At 36.3% G+C, this 18,107-nt stretch overlaps 1 protein-coding gene across 2 annotated transcripts in view; it reads left to right on the plus strand.

Annotated features, from left to right (window-relative positions):
* Arms (Ankyrin repeat-rich membrane spanning) overlaps positions 1-18,107 on the plus strand; it is a 640,210-nt gene that overhangs the window by 391,323 nt on the left and 230,780 nt on the right. For both annotated transcript variants that reach the window (XM_090402051.1, XM_090402052.1), the window contains one exon: positions 17,222-17,577. In XM_090402051.1, the coding sequence (XP_090258177.1) occupies positions 17,222-17,577 (356 nt within the window). The remainder of the gene's footprint in view (positions 1-17,221; positions 17,578-18,107) is intronic.

Below are 18,107 nucleotides of genomic sequence, written 5' to 3' on the forward strand. Positions count from 1 at the left end.
ATCAGTATCTCAGGCATGATGGTAAAAGTACTGCAAAAATTGATCAAAAAGAGAATTCAAGAATGGACCGATAATGGGTCATGCCTTAATAATTTACAAACTTTTTATAATAAAGTAACTGCTGAGTTAGATAAAAGAAATTGCTACACGATGATTCTGCTGGATTTTGCAAAGGCATTTGCAAAAATCTTAAGAAATCTAAATCTTTCTCTTAAGGATCTTCAGCAACACATAACTGTTAAAGTCATCTCTTCCATTTTGCAAAGGCATTTGACAGAATACCATGTCAAACTCTGTTATGCCATTTGAACAAATAAGGATAGATATGACACTGGTTATGTGTATAAGAGGGCGTCTGCTGGACAGATACCAAAAAGTGGTATATGACAAGGCAAAATCAAGGCATAAACAGATGATTAGTGGTGTGCCGCAAAGATCAGTGGTGGGACCACTACTATTTAATTTATACATAAATGAAATAGAAAATAACCTGAAAAGAAATATTCAGTTGTTTGCTGATGATGCAGAATTGGGTACAGTAATAGTTAATGAAGTGATGTGGAAAGCTTACAGGATGATTTAAATATACTGTCAGTATGGACAAAAGATAATCTATCAGTTTAATGTGGAGAAGCAGTTTAATGTGTAAAGTTATGCATTTAAGATATTTAAATTACAAGCTGTGTACCACGTTGATGGCACTGTACTCCAGGAAATAGATGAAGCTAGCGATTTAGGGGTGGTGGTAGAGAGAGAGTTAAAGTTTAGGGGACATATTGCTAAGGTAGCCCATAAGATTACTTAGCTATTGAAGAACACATTAACAAGTAGAGATAAGGAAGTTGTTATTCCTCTTTATAAGGCTTTGATATGCCCACATCTGGATCACTGCTCAAGTCTGGTCTCCTGGGGGATGAGGAAGCAGTGGAGAGGATTCAGAGGCGAGTGATCAAGATGGTGAGTGGCCTGTGGAATGTCCCCTATGATAGATTGAAGGTGTGTCGATTGCACAAGTTGGTTGATAAGAGAAAAAGAGGGGATATGATAGAAACATTCAAGTTGCTTAAAGGGTCTTACAGGATAGATGCAGGGGAAATATTTCAGCACTTGACTAGAGGGACTAGAACAAGAGGTCATCCCTGGAAGTTGAATAAAGATGTGGTTAGTAGGGTGTGAGGGGTAGATTTTTTTGTTTGGAGAGTTGTGAAAAAGTTGAATGGGTTGTCAGAGTCAGTTGTGAGTGCTTTGTCTGCTAACCTATCATATTTCTCCTTGAACCCATTAGCAGACAAAGCACTCACAACTGACTGTCTTTGATTCCATGGAGATGCCCGTATAATAATAATTCTTTACCTTGAATCACTTGCTATCATGACCCTTCTTCTTCCCAGTTCATGTCTTTCTATTATATACCCGTAAGCTCACAGTCTTGACTCTTTACTTTCTTCAGCAACAACTTTTGAAAATGCAATAGTTTTTTTACTATTGCAAGCACTTGCAATTCACTCTTCATGATATACTGTGAGAGATCAGTAATAGTTTATTTTAATTTTTTTGAGAAAATTTGGACATGATATGAATTCATTGGAGTGAACTTATCCTTTTAATAAAAAATTTAATCTTGTAGACACTGCTGTGTGTGTGTGTTTGTAAGAGAGAGAAAAAAAACACTCCAGTAGGATAGCAGTTTCCATATTTATTCCATCATATCTTGTGCTACCATACTGTGTTCACAGTCACTTAGATGACACTTAATTGACAAGTGGTGGATTTTCTGGAAGACGCAAGTATACCTAATAAACTGGCCGCTCATTTTGTGTGTATGTGTGTATATATGCATACACACACACACACTGTATTTTTCGCATTATAAGATGCACCATTGTATTGGATACATCGTATTTTTCATATCGAATTTTTTTAAAATATATATATACTTTCAGTATAAGATGCACGAATTATGCATCAAATTTTTCATATAAATATTAATTTTTTTATTTTAAATTTTAGTACATGTATTAACTATTTATTAGATAAAAAAACAATTATTCTTATAAAGTCATCAAATCATTAACAAAATCTAACATAATAATATATAATATATATACAGTTGACCCTTATAGAACGCGGGTTTGAACTACGCAGGTCCACTTATACATGGTTTTTTTGAATAAATATACAGGAAAAATTTTTGGAGATTTGCGACAATTTGAAAACTCTCAGGCGAACCGTGTAGCTTAGAAATATCGAAAAAAATTAAGAAAAAGTTAGGTATGTCTTCTTCTTAAATATTCTGCAATTAAGCAGGTTCTTCTCTTAGTAGCAAAAACTTTCCTTCCACTCTCTTCTGTCTGAGCCTTCTCTTTCAAGGTTGTGTACCTGTCTCCATTCAGCATGTCATCTAGCAATGTTTTTCTTACTCTTCCTCTGGGTATTTTTCCATCTATTTTTCCTTTGATGGCATCTCTGATGATTCCATTTCCTCTCAGAATATGTCTGATCCAGTTTCTCTTTCTTCTTTTTATCCTCTTTAACAGACTTCTTTCTTTTTCTACTCTTTATAGGACCTCTTCATTAGTTATTTTATCTGTCCATTTGATTTTTTTCATCCTTCTCCAAATCCACATCTCAAAGCTTTCCAAAATCTTAATTTCTTCTTTCTTCAGTGTCCAAGTTTCAGCTGCATAGAGGGGCAACACTTCACACATAACATTTTATTAGTCTTTTCTTTAGGTTTCTGTCCATTTTGCTTCTGAATAAATTCCATTTTCTGTTAAAGGCATCTCTTCCCATCGCTTTCTTGCTTTTATGTCACTTTTACATCTTTCATCACTGCTAATCACACTTCCTAGATATTTAAATGTCTTTACTTGTTCAGTTTTTCCCCATTTATTCTGATATCCATATTTGTCTCTTTCCTTGCTATTTTCATTACCTTTGTTTTTCTGATGTTAATTTTCATTCCATAATTGATACAGGATTCCAGTAATCTGTTCAACAGATGTTGTAGTCCTGTTTCAGCATTTGATAATAATGCCTTGTCATCTGCATATCTTATTGCAAATATCTGTCTACCTCCAATCTTTATTCCTCCTTCTGAATTCTCCAGTGCTTCTTTTAACATTGCTTCAGAATACATGTTAAACAAAATTGGTGACAGAGAACAGCCTTGTCTTACTCCTCGTCCAATGATACCTGGTTCTGTATAGTGAAATAATTAGCCTTCTGTCTTTCCAGTCTTTTCCATTACTTCCACCAACTTATCCCATTTTACAAAGTCAAAAGCTTTTTCAAAATCTATAAACAGATATTAACTTCTTTATTCGCTTCCAGACTTCTTTCACTTACTATTCTTAATAGTAAGTGAAATCGCATCTCTTGTTCCCCTACCCTTCCTGAAACCAAACTGATCTTCTCCAAGAAATTCTTCCACCTTAGATGCAATTCTCCATGTTAGGATTCTTATAAGTATTTTTGATGTATGGGAAATGAGGCTTATTATTCTCAAATCCTTGCAGTTCACTGCATTTCGTTTCTTTGGTATATGTATAAATATTAAGGTCATGAAATCTTTTGATAGTTCTCCTTTGTTATAAATTAAATTTAATATTTTGGTTATTTCTTCAGTTCCTTTCTTCTGAAGTTGTTTCAGGAATTCTGCAGGTATTTCATCTATTCCTTCTGTCTTCAAAATCTCTGGACTTAGATCATCTTCATTTACCTTCTTTATATCTTCTAATGGCAACTCATTTGGTCTATTTTCCTTGTCATATAGATCTTCAATGTATTCTTTCCATCTCATTAGGATTTTGTCTTCTTCAGTTATGATTTTCCCATTCTTATTTTCTATACCTCTAGCTCGAATTCCATTTCTCTTGTGATTCATGCTTCTTGCTTTTTTGTACAAAAGATCATACCTTCCCACTCTCATAATTTTCCATTTCTTCACATTGTTTTTTAAGCCAATCTTCTCTACATCTTTCTGCTTCCCTTCTCAATTTGTCATTCAGGGTTCTATATTGTATTTTCCCTTCTGGGGTGTCTTTATTTTTCCATTTTCTTCTTTCTTCCATTAGAGACATCATCTCATTAGTTATCCAGGTTTTTTTATTCTTTTAGCTCATATATATCAAATTTCTTCTTCTGCAGTCTTCTTTATTTTCTCTTTTAACTTGTTCCCATTTCTATTCTGGATCTTCAGTTTTGACAAAACTTGTTTCCTCTAATTCTTTCTTCAATCTATTTCCAAATTCCTTGGTATTTTTTAATTTCATTAAGTTCCATTTTTTCTTTTTCATAGCTTCTTTTATCTTCTTTAGTTTCACGTTTATTTATATGAATAGTAGGTTGTGGTCAGAGTAAATATCAGTTCCAGGATACGTGCATGCATTTTTTTTAGACTATTCTTGTATCTTTGCTTTACTATAATGTGATCAGTTTAAAACTTTCCATATCTCCGGGGTTTTTTTCTATGTGTATAGTCTTCTCTTAGATTTTTTTAATCCAAGTATTCGTAATTATTAGCTTATTTTCTTTACAGAATTCCACTAACCTTTCCCCTCTCTCATTTCTATTATCTAGTCCGTATCTTCCTACTACACTCCCATTGTAATCATATAGTCTTTGCTGTTTTCTTCCTTAATTAGTTCTTGTAGTTGTTCATACATTTCCTCATCTGAATGGTCATTTGTTGGCATATATACTTGCATTATTGTTATGTCCACCGGTTCAGCCTTCAATTTTATCACCATAATCCTGTCATTCAGACATTTTATGCTAATAATACTCTTTGCTGTTCTTTTATTAAAAACAAGTGCAACTCCTTTTTCCTTTTTATCTATTTTTGTATTCTTGGAATACTTAATTACTCCAAGTATTCTTGGAATAATTAAATATACATGAGTGTTTGAGTAAGAGCTGCTGTAAAAGTTGTGCTCTACCATTATTTTAGTGTGGGGGATTTTGTTTTGCTTAAACTTAATTACGTCGTTGTTGTTATTAGACTTTAGAGTGATCAGCGGCAGATTAAACATGGCGGCGGCTTTGTCATTCCATGACTTTAACTTAGACTTCAGTCGTTTCGTGAAGTGTGAGGTGTGTTATATGTATTCTTTCGATTACATAAATGATTTGTGGATGTTTAGGGCAGACGGAAGGAGGGTGTATGCGAAATGTGACCTGAACGAGGAATTGATGAATGCAAATATGAAATTGATGACAGAAAGTGTTAGTAGCGAGAATGTCGCGGGGAAAATGAGTGCATGTTCGAAAGAGAAGGATGGTGTGAAAGAGAGGCAAAAGAATGTTAAAAAATCATTAAAAAAGAAAACGAGTGATTTAAAAATCGTAACGGATTTTAATAAGGACGAAAGTGAGGTGAGAGTGGCGGAAGGGAATGAAATTGAGAGAACGAATGAAACTGGAAATGGCGTGATGCAGGAATCGAAAGTGGAAAAAATCGAAAGAATGAATGATAGCGAAAGTCGGACGTATGTTGGACCGAAATTGCAGAAGCACAGAAGGATGAATGAGAGTGAAAGTGAGAAGAGGGTGTCGAGAGTTAGAAAATTAGAAAGAATGAGTGATAGAGAGAGAATGTAACGCGAGATTCGGAAGTTGAATTGGATTGGATGAGGAAAGAGATGAAATTAATGCTGAATGAAATTAAGAAAATTCGAGTAAAATCTATTAAAACTAATCATGATGGCACAAAAGAGTTAACAAAAGATAAGGATTTGTGTTGTATGGTGACTCCATTATTAAAGGTGAGAAGGATTATAGGATGCACAAGGTATGTTTTCCAGGCAGTAAAATGAGTAGAGTGATTGAGGCATTGGATATGAGGAGGGAGCGAGCAAAGGAGTTGATGGTTTTAATCGGCATGAATGATTTGACAGAGGACAAAGAGCAAGTCAGAATGGATGTCAGGAGGCTGCTTAGAAGGATAAAAGAGAATAGTGTGAGAGGACGGGTAGTCAGCGTGTTGCCTAGTTATGACTGTGGTGAGATGAGGCCGTGAGCAAGGATTATGAATGATATGCTGGCTGAAATGTGTGAGGAGATGGAAGTACAGTTTTTTAATGTGTGGAATGAGTTTGAAGGCAGAAGTGAATTGTATGGGAGTGATGGATTGCATTTGAGTGGTTATGGTGTGATTCTTGGAGAGACTGCTGCTGGAAGATAGAGAAGTGAGTAGAGTGTGAGAGAGATTGAATCAGATCAAACGGGAAGTGATGTGGAAGAGCAGTAGAGTAAGACAGGAGAGATTGAAGAGGTGGTTATGAATGAGGAAGTGAGTAGTATGAGTATCGAAAATGAGAGAATGGGTGTGCAAGAGGAGCAGTGATATGCGGAGGCTGAGGGTGGACAGGGGTACACAGCGTGAGAAAGATGAATGCTCCGAGAGGACGTGAGAGCATGTGTAGACAGGAAAGAAATGGGATGACCTGGGATCAAGAGGAAACAGTTGGAATTGAAAAGGGTTTTAAAATGAATAAACAGAAAGGGAAATGCTCCCAGTCGAGCATAGAGAGATCACATCAAGTGAGTGGTATCAGTGGAACTAGCTGTAGATCCAGAAATGATCTGTTGTGTTTGTATACAAAAGCTAGAAGTATAAGAAACAAGGCAGATGAAATGGTTGCATTAATTGCGTCTGTTCATCCAAAGATTGTCAGAATAAGTGAGATATGGTTGGAAGAGGACGACATCCTGATAGGAATACAGATGGAAGGGTATGATGTGTTTCGTGAGGATAGAAGGGGTAAAAAGGGAGGGGGAGTGCTATTTGATTCCATACTATTTGAGTAATATTTGATTCCATACCTCTATCTCACAACATACTGATATTAGTATGTTGTGAGATAGAGGTATGGAATCAAATACTTGGTTGGATGTTATTATAGACCAGGGAATGTAAATGGTGGTGATAATGAAATGTATAATCAAATTAGTCAAGGAAATAAGAAAAGGGTGATCATTATGGGCAATTTTAATTATGGCAATATAGACTGGAATGATGAGATAGAAGTAAAGAAAATGAGTTTGAGTTTTTGAGGGATAACTACCTCAGGCAGTATGTAACAGAGGGCACATGAGGATTGAGGGTCTTGGATTTGGTCATCTCATCAGAGGATGTAATTATAAATGAAGTGTCAAATCATCCACCAATTGGTGAGAGTGACCATGAGGTGATTACCTGGGTGGTTTGCCAGCAGTGTGAGGACCTCTGTGAGAAAAGGGTATATGTGGAACTACAAGGGGGGAGGATTATGAAGAGCTCAGGAGACAGCTTGTGGGTGTAGCATGGAATGAGGAGTTAGCTGGAAAAGAGATCAATGCAGCTTGGGGAATTTTCAAAAACTATCTAGCAGATGCAATGTCTAAGTGTATTCTAAGGGTGAGAAGGTTAAATAAGGTAGCTGTGAGATGGATGAATAAAGGGATTAAGCATGAGATACAGAGAAAGAGGGCACTGTTGAGGCAGCATAAGAGAAGTGGAAATAACCAATTCCATGAGGTCTACAAAGATCGGGCAAGGAGGGTTATTTGGTTGGTGAGGGTAGCTAAAGAGAGGTATGAACAGCAGTTAGCTAATGAAGCCAAAATCCTAAGGAGTTTTTTCGATATGTAGCCAGCAAAAGAAAGAATGATTATGGAAGAATGACATTGATAGGAGAAAATAGTATAAAGACAGCTGTTGCAGAATGTGTGGTGGAGATACTTAATGAGCAGTTCATAAAGGTCTTTCAATCTTGTGAATGTGACTTCATGGAGGGATTGAGAACAGTAGATGATTGGGAGGAGAGACTAACTGTAAGTGAGCAAGATGTGTATGGGGAGTTGAGTAAACTAGATGTTAATAAGGCTGTGGGACTTGATAATATATCACCACGTATTATGAAGGAATGTGCCAGGGAGTTGACACCTGTCTAGAAATATTTTTTTAATACGAGTCTTGCTCCATAAGGAGTGGAAGGAGGGCAAGATTGTGCCACTTCATAAAGGAGGTGATCAAACTCAAGTATCAAACTATAGGCCTTATCTGTGTGTCAGATGTAGTGGTTAAGTTGTTGGAGAAGCTTGTGAGAACTTGGATTCAAAGTTGGGTTGATAACAATGGTATTATATTTGATGGACAGCATGGATTTGCTAAAGGGAGGTCATGTTTTAGTAATTGCTTACTTATTACAATAAAGTGACTGCTTCCTTGGACAGAGGAGAAGGATACACAGTAATATACTTGGATTTTGCAAAGGCTTTTGATAGAGTACCTCATGATAAATTGATAGTCAAACTAGAGCAGATGGGGTTGGATATTAGATTAGTGCATTAGATTGGAGACCGGCTATCTGATAGGTATCAACAAGTTGTGTATGGGTGAGCAATATCCAGTAAAATTAAAGTCACTAGTGGAGTGCCTCAGGGGTCTGTTTTGGGGCCATTACTGTTTAACTTGTATATTAACGATATAGGTGAAGATTTGGATGGAGATATTCAGCTGTTTGCAGATGATGCAAAGTTGGGACGAACCATGAAGAGTTGTGAAGATGTTGTGGCCGTACAAGAAGACTTTAATAAATTGAGTGATTGGGCACAGGAATGGGAATGTGAATTCAATGTTGCAAAATGTAAGGTTTTAAAATTTGGAAAACAAAGATGGGATGCAGAATTTATGATTGGTGAGAATATATTGTTGGAGGTAGAGGAAATAAGAGATCTGGGGGTGAAAGTGGATAAGGATCTAAAATTTAGGGGACACATCGCCAAAATTGTGAAGACAACACAAAGGCTTCTGGGAATGATGCAGAGGACACTGACGTGTAGAACTAGGGAGATTCTTGTTCCATTGTATAAGGCTTTGATTAGGCCACACATGGACTATTGTGCCCAGATTTGGTCACTGGGTTTTCAGAAGGATGAAGAGATGTTGGAAAGGGTCCAAAGGAGACTGACTAAGGTATTTCTGACCTCTGGAATGTCGAGTATGAGGAAAGATTGAGAAGATGTAATTTGCAGAGTCTGGTGGATACGAGGAAGAGGGGAAATATGATAGACACCTACAAGTTGGTAAGGGGTTGTCATAGGATCAATGCCGGAGAAGTTCTACAGAAAATAGTGGGAGATCGGTGGAGAACCAGAGGTCATTCCTGGAAATTGTATAAAGAGGGTGTGAGTAGGGGAGTGAGGGGCAGGTTTTTTTTGTGCAGAGTTGTAAATGATTGGAATGCCTTGCCTGAGAGTGTGGTGTCTGAAGGAGTTTGAATGTGTTCAAGGCACAGTATGATGAGCTGTGTGTGTGATAGAAGGACCTCCCAGATGAGGTCTTGGGGTAATAATAATAATAATAATAATCTCCACCTGAGTAAATTACTCTTACTTTGTCACTATAAAAATCACCTATTCCTTCCCATCTGATTTCACAGAGCCCTATGATATCAATTTTTCCTTTGTCCATTTCTTGTTTGAGATTTTCTAATTTTCATCATCTGTTCATTGTTCTCACATTCCATGTTGCAATTTTGATTCTCTGATGATCTTTGATTTTCAGTTTGTTTATAGCTTGTTTTAAGTCACTTTTAGAGGTTTTGATCGGGAAGCACATTGGCCCTTGAAGCTTCCTTATTTCAAAATTGTATCCATTCCAATGTGCACCTTCTTTTCCTCTCTGTGCCAAGAGATGCCACCTTGGTTTGCCAGGCTGATAGCGTTATACCTGTAAATAAATATGAATAATTTCTTTTTCACATTATCTTTTCATTTTTGATGTCTAGTGTTCCCTTATAAGGTCTATCCATTGCTACTAAGATATGCCATGAATACATAAAATATATGTAAATTCTAATCTATTTTATCATTTACTACCATAAAATTTACACAAATCTATTATAAAAGTTAAAATTTATCAACACTTATATGCACACAAACACTTACAGACTGTACATGGTGCTATTCCAGTGGAGGGAAATGTAAACAAACGTAAAGATGTAATATTAATCATAATTGCATAAAATTAATTATTATTAATTAGCTATATTAATTAATTAGCATAAAATAAAATTTTTGTAACGATTCATTTATTAGTGTATAGGCTAGGCTACTGCGAAGCAATCTTATTGATTGCCCTAGGCTACCATAAAGCAATTGTATTGCTGCTGCTTCATTATCAATGCATGAATCGTTATACCTGTAAATAAATATGAATAATTTCTTTTTCACATTATCTTTTCATTTTTGATGTCTAGTGTTAGTAATACGCATAACATTTACAATGTTTTGTATCATGTAAGACAATATTGATGTAGGTACTGACATTTGTCTTGTAAACAGACAGAATTAACTTATGGTATCAATCAGTGCACTATACAGTACTGTAAATGTATTTTCACTTCCTTATGATTTTCTTTTCTCTATCTTACTTTATTATTATTATTATTATTAAACAAGACCTCATGGAGTCAAAGACTCATCTAGGAGGTCCTTTTATCTCACACACATCTCATCATACCGGGTCTTAAACACATTCAAACTCCTTGCAGACACCACACTCTCAGGCAAGGCATTCCAATCATTCACAACTCTGCACGAAAAAAACCTGCCTCTCACTCCCCTACTCACACCCTCTTTATACAGTTTCCAGGGATGACCTCTGGTTCTCCCCTGATCTCCCACTATTCGCTGTAGAACTTCTCCACCATTGATCCTATAGCAACCCCTTACCAACTTGTAGGTCTCTATCATATCTCCCCTCTTCCTTCTCTCCACTAGTCTCTGCAAATTACATCTTTTCAATCTTTCCTCATACTCGACATTCCAGAGGTCAGAAACTACCTTAGTCAGTCGCCTTTGGACCCTTTCCAACATCTCCTCATCCTTCTGAAAACCAGGTGACCAAATCTGGGCACAATAGTCCATGTGTGGCCTAATCAAAGCCTTATACAATGGAACAAGAATCTCCCTACTTCTACACGTCAGTGTCCTCCTCATCATTCCCAGAAGTCTTTGTGTTGTCTTCACAATTTTGGCGATGTGACCCCTAAATTTTAGATCCTTATCCACTATCACTCCCAGATCTCTTATTTCCTCTACTTCCAACAATATATTCTTACCAAGCATAAATTCTGCATCCCATCTTTGTTTTCCAAATTTTAAAACCTTACATTTTGCAACATTGAACTCACACCCCCATTTGCTTGCCCAATCACTCAATTTATTCAAGTCTTCTTGCAAGGCCACAACATCTTCACTACTCTTTATGGTTCTTCCCAACTTTGCATCATCTGCAAACAACTGAATATCTCCATCCAAATCTTCGCCAATATCATTAATATACAAGTTAAATAGTAATGGCCCTAAAACAGATCCCTGAGGCACTCCACTAGTGACTTTCCTTTTCCTGGATATTGCACCCCCATACACAACTTGTTGATACCTATCAGATAGCCAGTCTCCAATCCAATGCACTAATCTAATATCCAACCCCATCTGCTCTAGTTTGACTGTCAACTTATCATGAGGCACTCTATCAAAAGCTTTTGCGAAATCCAAGTATATTACTGTGTATCCTTCTCCTCTGTCCAAGGAAGCAGTCACTTTATTGTAATAAGTAAGTAGATTACTAAAACACGACCTCCCTTTAGCAAATCCATGCTGTCCATCAAAGATTATACCATTGTTGTCAACCCAACTCTGGATTCTAGCTCTCACAAGCTTCTCCAACAACTTAACCACAACACCCGACACACAGATAGGCCTATAGTTTGATGCTTGAGTTCGATCACCTCCTTTATGAAGTGGCACAATCTTGCCCTCCTTCCACTCTTTAGGGACTTGACCAAGTGCAAGACTCGTATTAAAAAAATATGTCAAGGCAGGTGTCAACTCTCTGGCACATTCCTTCAGAATACGTGGTGATATATTATCAAGTCCCACAGCCTTATTTACATCTAGTTTACTCAACTCCCCAAACACCTCTTGCTCACTTACAGTCAGTCTCTCCTCCCCATCATCAACTGCTCTTAATCTCTCCATGAAGTCACATTCACAAGATTGAAAGATCTTTATGAACTGCTCATTAAGTATCTCCACCACACATTCTGCAACAGCTGTCTTTATACCATTTCCTCCAATCAATGTCATCCTTCCATAATCATTCTTTCTTTTGCTGGCTACATATCGAAAGAACTCCCTAGGATTCTTTTTAGCTTCATTAGCTAACTGCTGTTCATACCTCTCTTTAGCTACTCTCACCAACCAAGTCACTCTCCTTGCCTGGTCTTTGTAGAACTCATGAAATTGGTTACTTCCACTTCTCTTATGCTGCCTCCACAATGCCCTTTTTCTCTGTATTGCATGCTTAATCTCTTTATTCATCCATCTCACACCTAACTTATTTAACCTTCTCACCCGTGGTATACATTTAGACATTGCATCCACTAAATATTTTTTGAAAATCCCCCAAGCTGCATTGATCTCTTTTCCAGCTAACTCCTCATTCCATGCTACACCTGCAAGCTGTCTCCTGAGCTCTTCATAATCACCCCCCTTGTAGTTCCACATATACCCTTTTTTCACAGGGGTCCTTGCACTGCTGGCAACCACCCAAGTAATCACCTGATGGTCACTTTCACCAATTGGTGGATGATTTGATACCTCATTGATAATTACATCCTCCGATGAGATGACCAAATCCAAGACCCTTAATCCTCTTGTGCCCTCTGTTACATACTGTCTGAGGTAGTTATCCCTCAAAAACTCAAGAAACTCATTTTCTTTACTTCCAGTTGCTATCTCTTCATTCCAGTCTATATTGCCATAATTAAAATCACCCATAATGATCACCCTTTTCTTATTTGCTTGGCTTATTTGACTATACATTTCACTATCACCACCATCCACATTACCAGGTCTATAACAACATCCCACCAAGTATTTGATTCTATTCACCTCTATCTCACACCATACTGCCTCAAAACCACTGGCCCCATTTCCCCCTTGCATCTCTACCTTGTATGGACATAACTCTTTCTCTATCATCAATAGCACTCCCCCTCCCTTTTTACCCCTTCTATCCTCACGAAACACATCATACCTTTCCATCTCTATTCCTGTCAGGATGTCATCCTCATCTAACCATGTCTCACTTATTCCGACAATCTCTGGGTGCACAGACGCAATTAGTGCAACCATTTCATCCGCCTTGTTTCTTATACTTCTAGCATTGGTATACAAACACAACAACTCATTTCTGGATCTACAGCTAGTTCCACTGATACCACTCACTCGATGTGATCTCTCCATGCTGGACTGGGGCCATTTCCCTTTCTGCTTCTTCATTTTAGAACCCTTTGCAATTCCATCTGTTTCCTTTTGATCCTTGATCATCCCATTACTTTCCTGCCTACACATTCTCTCACCTCCTCTTGGAGCATCCACCTTTCTCACGCTGTGTATCCCTGTCCACCCTGAGCCTCCCCGTTTCCCTGCTCCTCTTGCACACCCATTCTCTCATTATCTATACTCATACCACTCACTTCCACATTCATTTCCACTCCTTCAATCTCTCCTGTCTTACTCTCCTGCTCTTCCACATCACTCCCCTCTTGATCTGATTCATTCTCTCTATTCACTTCTCTACCTTCCAGCAGCAGTCTCTCCAAGCGACTCACACCATAACCACTCAAATGCAGTCCATCGCTCCCATACAGCTCACTTCGTCCCTCAAACTCATTCCACACATTAACAAACTGTACTCCCATCTCCTCACACATTTCAGCCAGAATATCATTCATAATCCTTGCTCTCCGCCTCATTTCACCACAATCATACCTAGGCAACACACTGACCACCCTTCCTGTCACACTATTCTCCTTTATCTTTCCAAGCAGTCTCCTGACATTCATTTTGACATGCTCTTTGTTCTCTCTCAAATCATTTGTTCCAATTAATACAATTAACTCTTTTGCTCGTTCCCGCCTCATGTTCAATGCCTCAATCACTCTACTCATTTTACCGCCTGGAAAACATACCTTGTGCATTTTATCCTCTAGCACACCTTTAATAATGGAGTCGCCATACAACGCCACTCGCTCATCTGAAATTATTACACAATTATTGTAAGAATATAGTTTATAATACATACAAAATGTGTATAATTGACTGTTTATGTTATTGGTAAGGCTTCCGGTCAACAGTAGGCTATTAGTAGTTAAGTATTTGTGTAGTCAAAAGTTATATGCAGATTTTCATACAATGCAGGGGGGTTGGCACCCCTAACCCCCACATTGTTCAAGGGTCAACTGTGTATATATATATATATATATATATATATATATATATATACACACACACACATATATATATATATATATGTGTGTGTGTGTGTGTGTGTGTGTGTATGAATGATTGATCAACAGCCTATTTTTCTACCCACTGCAGGGTGAAGGCCTCTCACATTGCAGGAGGTTTTGAGTCTACTACTCCCATGGTGACCCAATCCATATTGGGAGAGTGTATCTGTACTTGGGTGAATGAATGTATGAAGGTGGAAGACAATCACAAACATCCATGCCTACGTGGGATTCGAACCCGCAGCCTCTTGGCTCTAGAACGGATACGCTAACCACTCGGCCTACCAGGCTGGCATATATACATATGTCAGCCTGGCATATATAATATAAACAAAATAATTTTTATAAATTTCATTCATTTTCTTTATTCATCTTCATCTTTACTCAAAATTTTCTGAACTTTTAGGGTACATCAAAAGTCAAAGGCACTTCATATTAACTATCCGTGAAAGTTCAAAATTGTCTTGTTTTCTAGCATTTATGATGAATCTGTGAAACTCAATAATTTATTTTCGAATTCACCTGACATTTTTGTGATACTGTCGTTTTTGCATGCATGCATAAATCATTTCTTTTCATAAATCTAAAGCATCATGATGGTAGCCCTGTAAAATCTATGATATTTTTTCTGTTACCAATAATTTTGCTCGTTGAGTAATAATTTTTGTATATATGCTATATACACAGCAACCTGATCCTCTTTGATCCATTATCCAAGTTTTTAATTCATTTTCAATTTCTGGCCATTTTGCCAGTTTTCTGCTGAAATTGTGTTTTTTAGAATTTGTTTCTGTTAATTGCTGCTCTTGTTTCCTCCAAGTTCAGTAGAAAACTGGCAAAATGGCCATGTTTTCTGTAGGTGGATACCCAGAGTGCTGCTCTGCTACCCTATTGCCATTCTTTTTTTACATACTCAATCACACTATGCTTAAATGCAATTGTATAGCTATATCTGTGCTTAGTTCAGCTTATAATCTATGGGTTATCAAAAATTTAAATATAATGTATTGATTACTAGTTTAAATGTGTGACTGTTAATGTTCGTGCAACTATTCAAACTGATCATGCATCAAATCATTACCAACAAGCCATGATGCACTGTAACTGTGCATACATAAAAAAGTCATCAGTGTATAAGATGCACTGGTTTATAAGACACATTTGGCTTATAGGATGCATCCTAATTTTCAAATAAATTTTACGTACAAAAAAGCACGTCTTATAAGGTGAAAAATACGGTAACTGTTTTTTTTTTTTTTATTATTATTATTATTCTTTGACACTAAATATCATGAATAAGGCTATGGGGACTGAGGGATAGAAATTGTTATATTTTGTATTTTCCTTTATTAATTCATATTGTGACATAATGGATAAAACAAGAACTTTATGATAATATTAACTATATCTGCATAACGATGAAAAACTTAGCATTAAAATTTTAGTATTAAAATTTTAATGCTAACATTAAAATTTAGCATTAAAATCTGTAGTACGTTATTTTTAAAAAATAACGTACTACAGATTTATAACCATAAATGGTTGTAAATCTGTAGTACGTTAGTACCTTTGGCAAAATACGGATTTGATAATCTGATTTCGTTTTTTGTAGACCAAATGCAATATTTTTTCAAGTCACTTCACATTTCCAGTAAGCGAGATGGTACTCACACACACAAACTGGATGATTAAAATCATCTGTCAAGTAATGACTTTAACAAATATCCCTAGATTTGAAGCAGCAGCCTTTTTATTGGATCTCTGAGTTGTTATCCACTCTTTCAAACCAGACAGACATGCTGTAATCACTAAATCATCATAAAGCAGAGGTGAGATACACAGACATACAAGTACATAGTTAGGTCCTTTTATCCGTTATGCCACAACTTCAGTATTTCTCATTATCTAAGTATCTACACCAGACTTATCTTTTTTTAACTATCTGTTAGATTAGATTAGATTGATGTAGTAACACATATAACTCATGATAAAAGTTTAATGGAGGGAAACACACTAGGAAACAATTAAAAGTGATATTTAATACTTTCAATATTTCATCTCAGTTACAGAGATATCATCAGGGAATACAAATGAGACTCGTAACACACACACACACACACAGGCAGTACAAAACTAAGTGAAACACGAAAGATTTTTTATTATTATTATTTTTTTTTTTGAGAGAGAATTTTGACCTGATATGAATTCCTTGGAACATAAACAATAAATTTATTAAAATAAAAATAAACAGAACAAAAAAATACATCTTCAGTCATGGCTATGGTCAATCTGGCCTTTCAGACCATGCTTTGGACAACTCACAGAATCAATTGGAAAAAAGACCATCCTGCTCCATCACAGTAAATTTAGAAGAGAAAGACTGTTTTAGAATCTCCTGCTGGTCTTTAAAATCAGTGTAATTTAAATAAATATGGTTGCATAAAACTTTCCAAAATATGGGAAACACTATTACTTCAAGATCCCAGTTTACATCCTAGGCTGCATTTAGGTGAGGCACCCTCTGTGGATACTTGTCAAAAGAGGGGTGCCCCACCAAATTGGGATTGTAGTCTTTTGTCCACGTGTTTCAGTTAGTTTTGTACTGCCTTTGTGTGTGTGTGTGTGTTATAGGTCTCATTTTGTACTCCCTGGCAATGTCTGTGTAACTGAGACAAAATATTGGCAGTATTAAGTTTTAGTTGTCCAGCTGTTGACTTTTAAAAATTATTTATGTATCAAAAGTGTTTCTCCATTAAATTTGAAATATTTCTATTGTGTTTGTTCCCAGAAATATATTTATCACTACATTTTTTATTCTTTAATATTTTATATATATATATATTGAAATCTTCTAATAATATTTTGAATTACAGTGTCTGCTCAGAAATGGAAATGGAGACGACTCTGCTGCATCCCAAACTTTATCATTGCTTTGGTAGTAGTGATGTGCATTTTGATTGGACTTATTCTTTTGATTGTGTCAGAAGTAGATGAACGATTCCCTGAAGAAATTGAAAAGAGTAGTGTTATTCGACCAGTTCTCATTGCAATGGCATGCATAGTGGGTGTGGTATTCTTGTCAAATTTTTATACTTGGGTGCGAATGATAGTAGCATTAGTGGTTTCACATCACCGGCGTGTACAGCATAACTTAATTCACATTGATGCTACACATACTATGGGTTATCTGCAAGCTTTAAAAACTGAGGTTGAAACACTTGCATCAATGGTAAGTTGTAAGATATAATTTTTAAATGTGAGATAATAAAAAAATTTTTAATATTTTTTTTATTTTTATTGAAAATCTATGTAGAATATGGAATCAAGATAGGTATGTGTTAACAGATACAGAGGTAGAAACAGATAATGAATTTTTTAAATTATTTTATTTTATTTACTTATTTTCTTTTTTATGTACTAATTCTTTCTCAATATAGTGTGTTTGCCACAAACTTTTCTTGATGATCTGCAGTAATTTTCTTATCTGTAATATTTCTAAAAAAATAGTTTCAAAAGAGATAGTCTGAAGAATAATGTTACACAGATTCTAATTTTTTTCCCCTCTGATTTTTACATTAAAAAAATAGCAAAATACAGATATATGTTTATTACTATAATACATAATTTATTGATCTTCTTCTTCTCTCCTCAACCTTATGATTGGTGGGATAGCAATATGCTACTTTCCCATCCCATTCAAGTGCCGTCTCCTATCCAGGAGGTTGACTACCATGAGGTGACTCATGGTTAACTACGGGC

The sequence above is a fragment of the Typopeltis vanoorti genome, chromosome 12, assembly GCF_054136105.1.
Source record: "Typopeltis vanoorti isolate ZY-2024b chromosome 12, IOZ_Tvanoo_1.0, whole genome shotgun sequence".
NCBI lineage: Eukaryota > Metazoa > Arthropoda > Arachnida > Uropygi > Thelyphonidae > Typopeltis > Typopeltis vanoorti.